Consider the following 14856-nt stretch of genomic DNA (forward strand, 5'->3'; position numbering starts at 1 on the left):
TGTGACAGTCATTAATAATCCTGTTTATGATAAAATCAAACACATTAATATGGTGATGTCCGCTATGTTTTCAGAACCGGACCGGATATCGACTCGGCCGAGGTCAGGGGTCAATGGGTTCGACCGGGGGTCGATAGGGGTCGAACCGGATGACGTCATAAATAAAAATTATTTAAAAATTAAATTATTGTATATAAAATATCCAATAACATATTGATATTAATAAAGGTATATTCATATATATTTGATGTTTCAAATATATTTAACAAGAAAATACAAAGAAATCAGAACAATCAAGTAACAATTTATATTATTTAATAAACATTAACAAGTTTAGAATTAAAATTATGGATTTAATTGAAAAATAACATCAAATTTTAGGACAATATTTATAAAGTATGAAATATTTGAGGTATATTAATAAGTTTTCACAATTTAGGGGGTCAAAACATAATATTAAAAAAATTTGAACTTTTTTTACAAAATCTCCTGTTGGACCGGTTTTTCCGGTTCTGTGCCGGTCAAACCCGATTTTTGACCGGAGTTGACCGGGTTTTAAATCTCCCGGTTCTGATGATCAACTCGGACCGGACACCTGGCCGGTTCCCGGTTCAACCGGTCGGACCGGCCGGTCCGGTCCGAGTTTGAAAACACAGGATGTCCGGTGGCAATTTGCGCCCTTCGACTCTCATTAATTAGCGATTTGATCCATAGGCAATTAATTCAAGAGCTTCTAATTAAAAAAAACGAAATTGTGCCACTCAAGTATATTATACTTTTGCTCAAATCTATTGCATACAAAAGATTTTTTTTTTTTAATAGCTCCTGACTCCTGCTAAATGAAGAAACTTTAATATCCTAAGTGAATAGATGCATATTAGGGGTATCAAAGTCTTCTTATTTATACATAGTAAAAGAAAGTCCCATGATTTGCAATTTATCTAAACAATGTGCAAAAATTGATAAGATAAGGTACTAATGCTCGAAATGTTAGGGTGGCAAAATTAAAATTGATGATAGTTTAGGGGCAAATGTTGCAATTAGTTTTTGCATAAAATTTTAAAAAGATTTTTCTATTCATGCCAAAGCACCACACCATTAAGAAAAAAGGAAAAAGACACAAAATGTATCAACGTCTGATTCAATTTATTGAAATACTCTAACTACACCACCGGGAAGATTGGCTTAAGCATCTAATCGATCTACTAATACATGCAAGTATATGGAACACAAGGATTATTTCATATTGTGTGTACAAAATGGATTGAATTAATGTATGAACAAGAAGCACATACCATAAGTTTTGATGGTCTTATCAATGAAAGGTATGACTCTGGAGATTATCTCATTGGTGAAATTAATAGGTTCAGACTTTGCTTCTTGTGTTATCTTGTCCTTCTCTTTCGTGTCTCCAATCACTAGCTTGTAAGAGTTTCCCCTTGAACCCTGTTGTCTGAGGCATTTTTCCAGCTTCTTCGGCTTGAACCAAGCCCAGTTCAGAATTCTCCATGACCATATCACCAGAAATGTAGCAGACAACACAGCAACTAGGCTATAAAGAATATCCATTTCTTACTGAGTAAATGGTAGCGCCGAATCAGTTGTGCAGTCTAGTTTAGGCATTGCGTGGTACTACTATATTTCTTTGTACAATTTTTGTTTTCTTAGTGTACATTTGTTCTTGATTAAAAGAAAGTTGAAACCATCGAGTTCTCCAACAAATTAATTGCAAAAATTATACAGTACTTAACATTTTAAAGTAGTTTAATAACACAGCAATAAGAGTTTAAACAATCCCTGAGCTGCAATGTCAAAGCCTCGTCCTTAATACAAGCCTAGATTTATCGTCCACACAGTTCTTGGACCTACTTAATACAACACAAAACATGTCCTGAAGTCATTATTCTCACATCATGGATAAATTTGTTGTATCTTGTTGTACACTAGAGTTTGCGCAAAATCAGCTGAGCACCGTGCTGGGGTTGGAGAGTGATGATTGTGTGAGGAGCATGCGCATACAGAGGAGAAAGCTCGAAAGAGAAGCGCTGCAAGATCATAGCTAATGCCAACTTTGATTCTAACATTGCAAAATTTTGTCCAATGCAGATCCGGGGTCCCCAACCAAATGGAAAATAAGTCAGCTGCCCTTTAGTTGCCTTTAAAATTCCTTCACTAAATCTCTCTGGTTTGAATTCTTTTGCATTATCACCCCATATCTTACTGTCGTGATGCAGAAGGATTGCAGGCAACAGGAGCTGCACTCCAGCCGGTAAAGTTAGTTCCCCTAATTTGGTTGTTTCAGTAGTCATTCGACCAAGCATTACAACTGGTGGATATAGCCTTAGAACCTCGTTCAAAATCATTGTGATCTATCAAAAAAGGTAGTGATACATCAAAGATAGAGATTAACATTCTTATAAAATGAGAAACAGAAAAACTGTAATCAAAACGAAGGATTTCAATTTTGTGTAACAAACTTACAACTTTCAAGTGATTTAAGTCTTCAAACTCTGGTTTCTTGCTGCCAAAAACCTGCTGAACCTCATCTCTGGCACGATCCTGCCAGTCTTGATGCTTACTCAGAAGAATCAAAGTCCAGACCAACAAGGATGAGGTTGTCTCCTGTCCAGCAAAATAGAACAACTTGCACTCTTCAATGACTTCATCTAAAGTCATTCCAAATTTCTTATCTCCATGTTGTTGAATCTCCTTGAAATTGGACTCTAATAGTATACCCAATAAGTCATCATTCTTAGCTTTCCCGGCTTTCATTGCCTTCACTCTGTTATTTATCATATCCATCACTAATGACCGAACCTCCTTCGCAATTCCCTTCATTCTTTTGTTCCTCTTAGTCGGCACAAACCTGTTCAAAAACAGACAATAAATTATGAGATGCATCGACCAAAATAAAAGATTTAAACACTGATAGTGTACCTCCATCCCGGAACATAAGGTGATCGCGCAGCTAGCAAGATCAGCTCAGCCTGTTCTTTCTGAAGTTCAAAAATCTTCTGTCCTTCTTCATAGTTGCTTCCAAATGCAGTTCTTGAAATTACATCACTTGTTAAAGCTTGAAGCTCAGGCCACACATCCAATTCACAGGATCCTTTTTCCGAGATTAATTGTTCCCATTTGCTCACCATCTCAAAACAACTCAAACGAAATGCCGGGAGCATAAGCTAGAAGTAACAATTAGAAGAAAGCTAATTAGCCTTGGTCAAATAGTATGTTTATCTTAAACAGAGACTTAATACTGTCTCAATTCTTGAACTCATAATAAACAGCCTTAACAGTAGCATCTTGAAAACTCAAAAAGCATATGGTTTTTTTTTAGACGGACTAGATAAAGTAGAAATTACCTTCACTTTCTCTAGATGGAAAGCAGGATTAATAAGCTTCCTGTGTTTGGACCATTTATCAGTTTCATAGCTAACAAGTCCCGTAGCAAGTAGCTTGCTTAGTGGATTACCAGGAGGCTTCAGATAATTGAAACTTTTGTTCATAACCTCCTTTATATGTTCAGGGTCCATGAGCAGGACTGCAGGCATTGGTCCAGCCCATGCGTAGGAATTTTCACCTACATGGCAAATCCGGACATGACAATGAAGCCTAATCAAGAAGCATAACCATTTACTAAAGATAAAATTGACCTTCAAGGTGCAAAACCGACATGTTTCACCACATTTTCAGAAAAGAAAAAGTCCTCGATAATCAATTGTTTGAGCATCATCAATCAATCAGGATAACTCACTAGTGCTTCGAGAGAAAAACATAAATACACTAGCTTATCAGATGCCAAACCATGACAAAACAAGTAAAGGGCTAATTATAACCAATTAATACTTGAATGATGAAAAGCACGTAATTCAACGCGAAGAATACACAGATAAAATGAGTATAAACTTTAAATAGCTGTATTTGCAAGTAAAACATACCATAAGTTTTGATGGTTTTATCAATGAACGGCATGACTCTGGAGACAATATCATTGGTAAAGTTAATGGGTTTAGACTTGGCTTCTTGGATCATCCTGACAGTCTCTTTCATGTCTCCAAACACAAGATTGTAAGAGTTTCCCCTCAAACCCTGTTGTCTGAGGCATTTCTCCCGCTTCTTCGGCTTGAACCAAGCCCAGTTTAAGATTCTCCATGACAATATGACAAGAAAAGAAGCAGACAATACAGCAACTAAGCTATATAGGACTTCCATATCTCTTCACTTCCTTGTGAGTTTTCTACAGTGCTTCTTATAGATGTAGGAAAATGGAAGTGTGGAAGTAGCTGTGTGAAGGCATTTACGTCAACAGTAAGTTTGTTGCTCTAATTCATTGAGAGGTCACAATCATGGTTCGAAGACTCGGCCGAGACCGAGACGATTCGGCCGAGTCGTCACCGTCTCAGCCTAGTTAGAGACGAGATAGCGACCAAACGATATCGAAATACATGACTAGCCGAGACGTCACAGTAAAGAGTTGAAACGGCCGAGTCTCACCGAGTCACTCTGAGTCATCCCGAGTCAACTCGAATTTTTATTATTTTTACAAATTTTTTAATTATTTTCGTTTATCATATTTTTTACAATTTTTAGAATATTAAATATTTCAAAAATTCGCGTCTCGTCGAGACCGCGACCGATATGCCGAGACCAATGTGAAACGGTCCAAGCCGCGACCGCGACTTTGAACCATAGTCACAATAGTCCAAGTCCAAAGATGAATGGCAGTCTTATCATGAACCGGATGATTCCTACTATACTTCGCAAGCGTTTTCTGCGTGGCGTGGGCAATTCATGACAAACGGCAGCCATCTTGTTCTCTCTTTTTCTTAACCAAAAAAAAAAAAAAACTTTTTTTTTCTTTTGCTCTCTTTCTGGTTTACACGTTGCACGATGCTACCGTAGTTTGTACTTTTGTTCCTGATTAAGAGAAAGTTGAAAATAAATATCTAGTTTCTTGACAAATTAGTGACGAATTAATTCGGCATGTAGTTCACATTTAGGGTGATGTAAGTAGTAGTAATAATCCTATTGTTTCGACGGAAAAAAAAAAGAATTAGTAGTAAATGTTTTTATTCAAGGAGTATTTTATTACTTTAAGTTTGAACTTTCGAAGGACGAAGACAGAGGGCGTCCCCTTCGATGCGAAGTAATTGAAATGAAGAAATTAAAGAAGGAGGGGGGTTTCAAATGATGAAATTTCTACCTCTCCTCTCGCTTTTGTAAGTTCAGCTGACCTTTATCTCAATAGTACTTAATTAGCAAGATGATAATTGAAAGGTACGTCTGTATGTGCATTTCCACGAATTTACCGAGCGTCTTTCAAAATATAAATACGCCACTGGGCCTTTGGCTTGGTGGTGCGAACTCTTGACCTTCCATCAAAAAAAGTCTTTCAAAATATAAATATCATTGAATTTGCCAAGTACGTTTCAAAAAATAAATAAATAAAATACCACTAGTATTATATTCACTAATGCACAGTTGTTCTGTTATATATATATATATATATAAAGGAGCAGCAGAGGAGAGCTGTAGAATTTGACCGAAAAAGGTGGAGGAAAATCACAGGCCTTTGGGCTGGTAGTCACCACCAATGCATTAAATTTTGGTGGGGGTGGGAGGCAAGGTTCAACCTTAAAAACGTGCATTAAAAAATCAACCTTGCCTTCCATCAATTTACCACATTAAAAAAGTGGCTCTGTTTAAAAAATTCAGGCAGGTGCATAGTGCACCCGTATGGACTGGTAGTAGTTTGATCCTCTCCAGATTATCGTTGGACCTCTTCAAGTCCTCCCTCTCCCTCTTAGTGTAGAATAATTTATCGTATCGATAAAAAAAAAATTGAGGAAAGCGGGAAGGGAGGAGCTGAACATAGGACCTCTAGTTCCTAAAGTCTTAATTTTAATTACTTTTTTTTTTGTCAACACGGGGGTGTTCTAGTCTTGTTAGAATAATCTTTTTTTATTTCATCAACACAGGGGCTGTTTGCTAGACTAATCGTCTTTTTTTTTTTTTTTTCTATCAATACAGGTGGTGTTCCAGTTTTGTCGACTATACAGACCCAAGAATTTTAATTACTTTTTTTTTCTTGTTTTTGGGTCAACACATGGGGTGTTCTAGTCTTGCTAGAATAATCTTTTTTATTTCGTCAACACAGGGGCTGTTCGCCAGACTAATCCCTCATTTTTACTTTCCATCAATACAATAGGTGTTCCAGTTTTTCCGACTATACAAACCTAAGAAAACACAACAATTTTAGCATAGTAGGATTCGAACCGACGACGAGGTGTTCCACGCATGTTACTTAATCCACACCCTTATTCATTGATCGCTACATTAATTAAAAATGACGAGGTGTGAAATTTGGATATAATATAATGCTCACATAAATATTCTTGACTTGATCCCACTCAGTACAAATTAGGATCAAATCAACATAGTTAGAGGACTCATTTTACTGAGCAAAAGGAAATTATTAGTTACTCTGTAATTTTTTTCTCTTGACAGGTTAGGTGTGAGATTTAAAGAGTAAAGAGGATAGGGAAGAAAATTCAAAATTTCTAAATTTTGGGATCTCAACTTTAATTATCTGCATACTTCTTATTTTATTAAAGAGTTTAATCAACTGATCATTAGCTTATTCGACTGGCAGGAAGAATTTGAAGACAAGAAACATATTACCGTACGTTGAAAACAAGTACATGCCACAAACAACCTCATATTTTATACCAATGTCTAGGTCAAGATACAGAGAGAACAAGAAGGACGTTCCAAAACGAATATGGATTGTTGAATGAGTCCTTTTCACCATGTCTCTTGATCTTATAAATAAATAATTCATCAGAAGAAGATTATGGGCTATAATAGAATTCTCCTCTGCTTAATCACTAAGTTTCTTTTGGGTCTTTAGTCGTTCGATTGTACAGTAGATTCAGTACTACAGACTGAAGAGAAAGAGGGCGAGAAACGCAACTTCGAGAATTAAGAGACTGACGAGCCGTTTTCTTTCTTTTATTTTTTTTTTTAAGTCGCAACAATAGAATTTCTATAAGGGGGGAAAGAGAGGGGGAGTGTGACGAGTCGTTTTCTTGGACAATGTAGAGATGCGCTCGTCCGTTGGCTAAAGAACTCATAGGTTGTGGTGATAACGTCGTAATAATTAATAATAAAGACTATTAAGTTGGACTGAAGCAGCGATGACGTCATCTATGACGGTATAACAAAGACAATGCAAGTACTCCGTACTAGGAATGTAATCGAACCGAATTGCTCGCGAGCTCGGTCAAAAATTTGACTCGAACTCGGGTTGACCGAATTCGAGTCAAGTTTGAGCGCCTCGATAAGTTAAACGAGTTGAGTTCGAGCATCCAGAAGCAATAGTCGAAGGCTCGTCGAGCCTTATCAAGCTTTTTAATTTTAATTCTTTAATATGTTATTATTATAATATTACTCTTATGTCCAAAAGAGTTGTTGAATTTACGAAATGTTTCAAGTCGTATAAAAATTTTAAAAGGGCAATAATGTCTTTTCGCTCAAAAATTATCAAGAAAATGAAATTTTGTAACTCGAACTCGATCGAGCTCGATAAGGCTCGAATTTGACTCGAGCCCATACGAGTCGAGCTCGAGTATCGCGATACTCGAGCTCGACTCGACTCGATTACATCCCTACTCCGTACCATGTAGGTTGGCGATTGACTGGCCAGTTTTTGCTCTCTTTGGTATTTTCATCCTTCTAGATTGGATTTTATTTATTTATTCATTATTTTCTGAAATAGGAGTGCAAACGAATTGAACCGAATTTTGGCCTAATCGAACCGAATCTCAATTTAAATTTATGAAATTTGAACTCGAGTTTAAGTTCGATGAATTCAAAATGTAAAGTTCTAACTCGAATTTAAAAAAATAATAATAATTATTTTATTTTTTAAAATTAAATAAAATAATAATATTTTTAATAAATAATAAAATATTAGGTATATATATAATTTTACTATTAAAATATTATATATATATACATATATATATAATCGAGTTCGATTCGACTCGCGAACTAATGAATTTAGTATTTTTGAAATCGAGTTCGAATTTGAGTTTGACTTGGTTAGCTCTTGGACTTGAGCCGCTTACGATCAGTTCGATTCAATTGCAACCATAGTTTCCCCTTCTAGATACGTACAAAATCAAATTCTATCAGGTAATTTTGTGGGTTTTAATTCTCATTATCAAACCCCTTGATTTCATATTTGGATTATTCATTAGGTATCCTCTACTCATTAATCTAAACTACTCAAAAAAATAGAATTAATTTTTGTCAAACGAAAATCAATACACATCATGTCAAATCCACACACTATATTGAATTTCAAACTTGAGTAGAGCCATAGAGAAAGTGAAAATTTTATGAAAAGTAAATTTAGCATACTTCCTAAAGAGAATGAGCAAGTTTTATAGAGATATTAATTCATATATATATATATATATATATATGTTGGGCATCACGTACTGGGTTGTTAGAATTCTTTTACCAAACCCTATTGGGTTATCTGTTGATAATTTCTCATCAATATCAAATGTTAATGGATTATCCATCGGTTATCTAGTCGAATTAACCATCAAGTCGACTACTCGTGAATATCAGATTTTATCCTACTCTCTGTCATCCCTGTTTATCTCACAAATTATTCACTGAAGTTCCATGTGTTGCGACAATAAACTTTGTTGGAGGATTATGTCTTATCTCGGAGGAGTAATGTCGACCACGGTTCTAATTCATGTGCTATCTTTGAAGAGGATACATGGCCTGAGGCCTTCTCCCGTGGTGTTGAACTGTTGTTCATTGGATTGAGTGAGGAAACTTTTGGAAAGATAATTATGCTTCTAAATGTTTCATACTCCGATTCGACACCTAGGCCGTTGATTTCACCAATCATGAACATGCTTTCAGCGTCACAATGTGAAGTCCGGTACCCAAAAAAAAAAAAAAAAACAGTATACTCATTCTTTCATGTTGACAATGAAGTACAGGTCTTCCAAATATGTCTTTCACAGAGTCACGTTCATAACTCTACCTGCTAGGCAACTTCACACAACAGAAGAAAAGAAAAGACACAAAAATCACTAACTTCAGCAGCAAATGTTACCCGAACAATTTTTGCATCTTTCAACCGAATTACTCTTCCTTGTCAAGAGGAAATAAGTAGTACTTGCTTTGCTTGTGCTCGAAATCTTGACACCAGTGCGGTTCTCGGCACGCCCATCGCCCGTCCGAGATTACACTAACAAGCAACTCCGCCAAACATACCTAGACTGACAAACACCATCGACCACCTCACAAGCGCTGAAAGCCACACAGATGAGCAACTCCACCAAAAACCATAGCAACAACTGACTGATTGCTGAGTAGCCGCAGAAAGCTTTGAATCTGGGGAACTTACTTTGAGAACACTAATCCAATGCTCAGCACTGTAATGCTGCTCTGACAGAAAGAAATAAAGAATTAAGGTCACGACGCGAAGAAATTTAAGAATTACAACCAGCAGAAAAAATGTCTGTTTACACATGAGGCCTACTAGATTATCCTTAGGTCAATACAATTAGCCAGATGAATTTGCTTGAGGCATTACCTGATATAAAGAAAGTTACAGAGGAAAAGACAATCCTTATTTTCTCCAAAAGCAGCCAAGGCAACATATTACGCGGCATTTTCTCCCATCTTATCCACTGCATCACAAAATTTGAAGAGTTGAATCACAAATGTTACAGCAACCATCCCATGTTTAGTGCATGTTGGTTATAAAACAAGCATTAGCTACTTTTCTTGACACAAATTCCTCCAGTTAACAAATTTCCTAACTGCATGATCAATTTTTTACCTATGTCTATCTGAGAGTTACCTCATCTAATTTAAATGCTTATTATCAGTATGCTCCAATAACTATTTGGAAAAGATTTGAACGATCTACTACTGCCTAATTCAACATTGACAGGGGGACATACCTCACAACATCTGATGCGGAAGCTGCCCCATAAGGTTCTGTGCACTGGCTAGGGGATGATCGTCAGATCTTCATTTCCACAGTCTTTTTGCTCCTCCTCAATTTTCTGTACCAAATCCTTAACAGAGGCCTTACAACTTCGAAATTCAATCAATTCAAGAGCTGAAATCTGCGCTAAACAAGATGGCATCAGTTCCAATTTAGAAAGTCCTGACATCAGCAACTTCTGAAGACAGGGGAAATGATCATCAGGATCTGTGTCTGTCCACTCGACAACATCCAAATTTTCCAAAGCCAAGAACCTGAGTTTACGGAACCCTCCTTCTGTCAGGACCCATCTTTCACCCTTGAAGGAGTGGTAGAGTAATTTAAGGACCTCAAGATTGGGCAGTTCCTCAATCAATGAAATTTTACTCCAGGGTAGGTTCAATCCTATGAGGACCAGCTTTTTTAAAGTCGATGGGAAAGAGAACTCAACGCGATCCGGTGGCAGTGACGTTGCCCACACTTCGAGTGATTCTAGACTTTCTAGTCCACTCATGTTGCAGTAGCCTATAGTCGTAGATTTCTTTGCCTTGGAGAGTTTGATTTTTAGCTGGCGCACATTTGGAATATTTTTCAGTATGTTTTCTACTCTTTGGTCCAAAGAAACTCTTAAGGTGGAAAATGTGTCCAAATTAAGCAAGCCAGAATTGTTCTCAAGATTTTCTCTTGGCAAAGACCATACGAGATCATAGCCCTCAATATGTAGATGCCTCAACTTGGTCATGCTCCACAAGGTATTTGGCAATGAAACAATACCGTAATCAGATATCACGCGAAAAGTTTCTAAATTTGAGAGTTTGGCTACAGAGGGCGGGATGACCCTCATCTCACCTTGCATAGCCAAGTACCGCAGCTCAACAAGCGATACTACCTCGCTTGGAAAAACCTTGTGCCGCAGAACAATTTGCTCCATATCCAAGACTCTAAGACCTTTGTAAATTTGGAAGACAAAGGAGGCATCAGCCAAGAATGACTCAGAGTCATTTCTAAACAGATTAATAAATAGCAGAGTGGATAATTGTGGACAAAATAGCCTCGACTCCTTAAAATGCTCAACCTTAGACCAAATGGACAATCTGGAGAGGTTTGGAGGCTCAGTGAAAGTAGAAAGCTCATCATACCCATGCAGCACTTGTAGAAAATTTTCTTCTTTGGCTTTGACCACACAATACTTATGTAACAAATCATGAATGTGGCAAGCTCTGACTCCACCTATGGATCTATGTACTTAACATTTTAAAGTAGTTTAATAACACCGCAATAAGAATTAAACAATCCCTGAGCTGCAATGTCAAAGCCTCGTCCTTAATGCAAGCCTAGATTTATCGTCCACACAGTTCTTGGACCTACATAATACAACACAAAACATGTCCTGAAGTCATTATTCTCACATCATGGATAAATTTATTGTATCTTGTTGTACACTAGAGTTTGCGCAAAATCAGCTGAGCACCGTGCTGGGGTTGGAGAGTGATGATTGTGTGAGGAGCATGCGCATACAGAGGAGAAAGCTCGAAAGAGAAGCGCTGCAAGATCATAGCTAATGCCAACTTTGATTCTACCATCGCAAAATTCTGTCCAATGCAGATCCGGGGTCCCCAACCAAATGGAAAATAAGTCAGCTGCCCTTTAGTTGCCTTTAAAATTCCTTCACTAAATCTCTCTAGTTTGAATTCTTTTGCATCATCACCCCATATCTTACTGTCGTGATGCAGAAGGATTGCAGGCAACAGGAGCTGCACTCCAGCTGGTAAAGTTAGTTCCCCTAATTTGGTTGTTTCAGTAGTCATTCGACCAAGCATTACACCTGGTGGATATAGCCTCAGAACCTCGTTCAAAATCATTGTGATCTATCAAAAAAGGTAGTGATGCATCAAAGATAGAGATTAACATTCTTATTATAATATGAGAAACAGAAAAACTGTAATCGAAACAAAGGATTTCAATTTTGTGTAACAAACTTACAACTTTCAAGTGATTTAAGTCTTCAAACTCCGGTTTCTTGCTGCCAAAAACCTGCTGAACCTCATCTCTGGCACGATCCTGCCAGTCTTGATGCTTACTCAGCAGAATCAAAGTCCAGACCAACAAGGATGAGGTTGTCTCCTGTCCAGCAAAATAGAACAACTTGCACTCTTCAATGACTTCATCTAAAGTCATTCCAAATTTCTTATCTCCATGTTGTTGAATCTCCTTGAAATTGGACTCTAATAGTATATCCAATAAGTCATCATTCTTAGCTTCCCCCGCTTTCATTGCCTTCACTCTGTTATTTATCATATCCATCACTAATGACCGAACCTCCTTCGCAATTCCCTTCATTCTTTTGTTCCTCTTAGTCGGCACAAACCTGTTCAAAAACAGACAATAAATCAAGAGATACACCGACCAAAATAAAAGATTTAAACACTGATAATGTACCTCCATCCCGGAACATAAGGTGATTGCGCAGCTAGCAAGATCAGCTCAGCCTGTTCTTTCTGAAGTTCAAAAATCTTCTGTCCTTCTTCATAGTTGCTTCCAAATGCTGTTCTTGAAATTACATCACTTGTTAAAGCTTGAAGCTCAGGCCACACATCCAATTCACATGATTCCTTTTCCGAGACTAATTGTTCCCATTTGCTCACCATCTCAAAACAACTCAAACGAAATGCCGGGAGCATAAACTAGAAGTAACAATTAGAAGAAAGCTAATTAGCCTTGGTCAAATAGTATGTTTATCTTAAACAGAGACTTAATACTGTTTCAATTCTTGAACTCATAATAAACAGCCTTAACAGTAGCATCCTGAAAACTCAAAAAGTATATGGTTTTTTTTTTTAGACCGACTAGATAAAGTAGAAATTACCTTCACTTTCTCCAGATGGAAAGCAGGACTAATCAGCTTCCTGTGTTTGGACCATTTATCAGTTTCATAGTTAGCAAGTCCCGTAGCAAGTAGCTTAGTTAGTGGATTACCAGGAGGCTTCAGATAATTGAAACTTTTGTTCATGACCTCCTTTATATGTTCAGGGTACATGAGCAGGACTGCAGGCATTGGTCCAGCCCATGTGTAGGAATTTTCACCTACATGGCAAATCCAAACATGACAGTGAAGACTAATCAAGAAGCATAACCATTTACTAAAGATAAAATTGGCCTTCAAGGTGCAAAACGGACATGTTTCACCACATTTTCAGAAAAGAAAAAGTCCTCGATAATCAGTTGTTTGTGGATCATCAATCAATTAGGATAACTCACTAGTACTTCGAGAGAAAAACATAAATACACTAGCTTATCAGATACCAAACCATGACAAAACAAGTAAAGGGCTAATTATAACCAATTAATACTTGGATAATGAAAAGCACGTAATTCAAGATAAAATGAGTATAAACTTTAAATAGCTATATTTACAAGTAAAACATACCATAAGTTTTGATGGTTTTATCAATGAACGGCATGACTCTGGAGACAATATCATTGGTAAAGTTGATGGGTTTGGACTTGGCTTCTTGGATCATCCTGACAGTCTCTTTCATGTCTCCAAACACAAGATTGTAAGAGTTTCCCCTCAAACCCTGTTGTCTGAGGCATTTCTCCAGATTCTTCGGCTTGAACCAAGCCCAGTTTAAGATTCTCCATGACAACATGACAAGAAAAGAAGCAGATAATACTGCAACTAAGCTATATAGGATTTCCATATCTCTTCACTTCCTTGTGGGTTTTCTGCACTGCTTCTTATAGATGTAGGAAAATGGAAGTGTTGAAGTAGCTGTGTGAAGGCATTTGCGTCAACAGTAAGTTTGTTGCTCTAATTCATTGAGAGGTCGCAATAGTCCAAGTCCAAAGATGAATGGCAGAGTCTTATCACGGACTGGATGTTTCCTAGTATATTCATATTTGGAAGCCAAGTTTTTTGCCAAGTTTATTGTTATAAATTTTTTAAAAATTTTAGTTACAATAATCTCAAAAAAATTTTCACAGTTTTTTAACTATACACTTCAAAATATTAAAAAAAAAAATACACTTTAAAAATTTAAGCTACAATAAAATTTTAGACAAACACCTAAAAAACTCACCTTCCAAACAGGTTCGCCAGCGTTTTCTTGGTGGTGTGGACAATTCATGACAAACGGCAGCCATCTTGTTCTCTCTTTTTCTTACCCAAAATTTTTTTTTTTCTTTGGCTCTCTTTCTGGTTTACACGTTGCACGAAGCTACTGTAGTTTGTACTTTTGTTCGTGATTAACAGAAAGTTGAAAATAAATATGTCTGGTTGCTTGACAAATTAGTGACGAATTAATTCGGCATATAGTTCACATTTACGATAATGTAACTAGTATAAAATGTTTTTTTTTTTTTCTAGAGATGACGACTATTATATAATCTATCTATGCTAAACTACAGGGAAGGAGAATCTATTAGTAGGTACACAGATCTTATTAGATCAAATGAGTGTTTTGACATAATTCTTAGATTTTTTTTGCTGCAGGTGGGATTTAAACCTCCAACCTACAGTCCAAGTAAATGTTTATGTTCAAAGAGTATTTTATTACTTAAAGTTTGTACTTTCGAAGGATGAAGACAGAGGGCGTTCTATTCGATGAGAAGTAATTGAAGTGAAGAAATTAAAGAAGGAGAGGGTTTCAAATGATGAAATTTCTACCTCTCCTCTCGCTTTTGTAAGTTCAGCTGACCTTTATCTAAATACTAGTAATTAGCATTTTGCAAGATGAACTTGAAAGGTACGTCTGTATGTGCATTTCCATGAATTCACCAAGCGTCTTTCAAAACACAAATACCACTGAATTTGCTAAGTACATTTCAAAAAA

General features: G+C 36.8%; 3 protein-coding genes across 3 annotated transcripts; all 3 read right to left on the bottom strand.

The window, feature by feature from the left end:
- Positions 1-1710: 1710 nt before the first annotated feature.
- LOC113770232 (cytochrome P450 CYP72A219-like) lies at positions 1711-4254 on the bottom strand. Its single transcript, XM_027314640.1, has 5 exons — positions 3939-4254; positions 3363-3580; positions 2938-3182; positions 2482-2866; positions 1711-2369 (listed from the first exon to the last, which is right to left on the bottom strand). Exons 1-5 carry the CDS (start codon positions 4210-4212, stop codon positions 1944-1946), a joined length of 1548 nt encoding a protein of 515 aa, XP_027170441.1. The 5' UTR covers positions 4213-4254; the 3' UTR covers positions 1711-1943.
- A 5409-nt stretch (positions 4255-9663) lies between these two features.
- On the bottom strand, positions 9664-11198 carry LOC113770180 (late blight resistance protein R1-A-like). Its single transcript, XM_027314572.1, has 2 exons — positions 9999-11198; positions 9664-9722 (listed from the first exon to the last, which is right to left on the bottom strand). The coding sequence occupies exon 1, from the start codon at positions 10953-10955 to the stop codon at positions 10047-10049; it is 909 nt and encodes a 302-aa protein (XP_027170373.1). The 5' UTR covers positions 10956-11198; the 3' UTR covers positions 9664-9722; positions 9999-10046.
- Positions 11199-11303: 105 nt separating this feature from the next.
- Positions 11304-13830, bottom strand: LOC113770179 (cytochrome P450 CYP72A219-like). Its single transcript, XM_027314571.1, has 5 exons — positions 13452-13830; positions 12891-13108; positions 12464-12708; positions 12008-12392; positions 11304-11892 (listed from the first exon to the last, which is right to left on the bottom strand). Exons 1-5 carry the CDS (start codon positions 13723-13725, stop codon positions 11467-11469), a joined length of 1548 nt encoding a protein of 515 aa, XP_027170372.1. The 5' UTR covers positions 13726-13830; the 3' UTR covers positions 11304-11466.
- Between the last annotated feature and the right edge of the window lie 1026 nt (positions 13831-14856).

The sequence above is a fragment of the Coffea eugenioides genome, chromosome 5 (genome assembly GCF_003713205.1).
Source record: "Coffea eugenioides isolate CCC68of chromosome 5, Ceug_1.0, whole genome shotgun sequence".
NCBI classification, from domain to species: domain Eukaryota; kingdom Viridiplantae; phylum Streptophyta; class Magnoliopsida; order Gentianales; family Rubiaceae; genus Coffea; species Coffea eugenioides.

Excerpts from the sequence above, each read along its gene's own strand:
- LOC113770179 (XM_027314571.1), bottom strand. The coding sequence starts at position 13,725 with ATGGAAATCCTATATAGCTTAGTTGCAGTATTATCTGCTTCTTTTCTT. Across the intron at positions 12,709-12,890 it reads TCCATCTGGAGAAAGTGAAG|TTTATGCTCCCGGCATTTCG; the intron begins GTAATTTCTACT and ends TGTTACTTCTAG. Across the intron at positions 11,893-12,007 it reads ACTTAAATCACTTGAAAGTT|ATCACAATGATTTTGAACGA; the intron begins GTAAGTTTGTTA and ends CTTTTTTGATAG.
- LOC113770180 (XM_027314572.1), bottom strand. The coding sequence starts at position 10,955 with ATGGAGCAAATTGTTCTGCGGCACAAGGTTTTTCCAAGCGAGGTAGTA.
- LOC113770232 (XM_027314640.1), bottom strand. The coding sequence starts at position 4,212 with ATGGAAGTCCTATATAGCTTAGTTGCTGTATTGTCTGCTTCTTTTCTT. Across the intron at positions 3,183-3,362 it reads TCCATCTAGAGAAAGTGAAG|CTTATGCTCCCGGCATTTCG; the intron begins GTAATTTCTACT and ends TGTTACTTCTAG. Across the intron at positions 2,370-2,481 it reads ACTTAAATCACTTGAAAGTT|ATCACAATGATTTTGAACGA; the intron begins GTAAGTTTGTTA and ends CTTTTTTGATAG.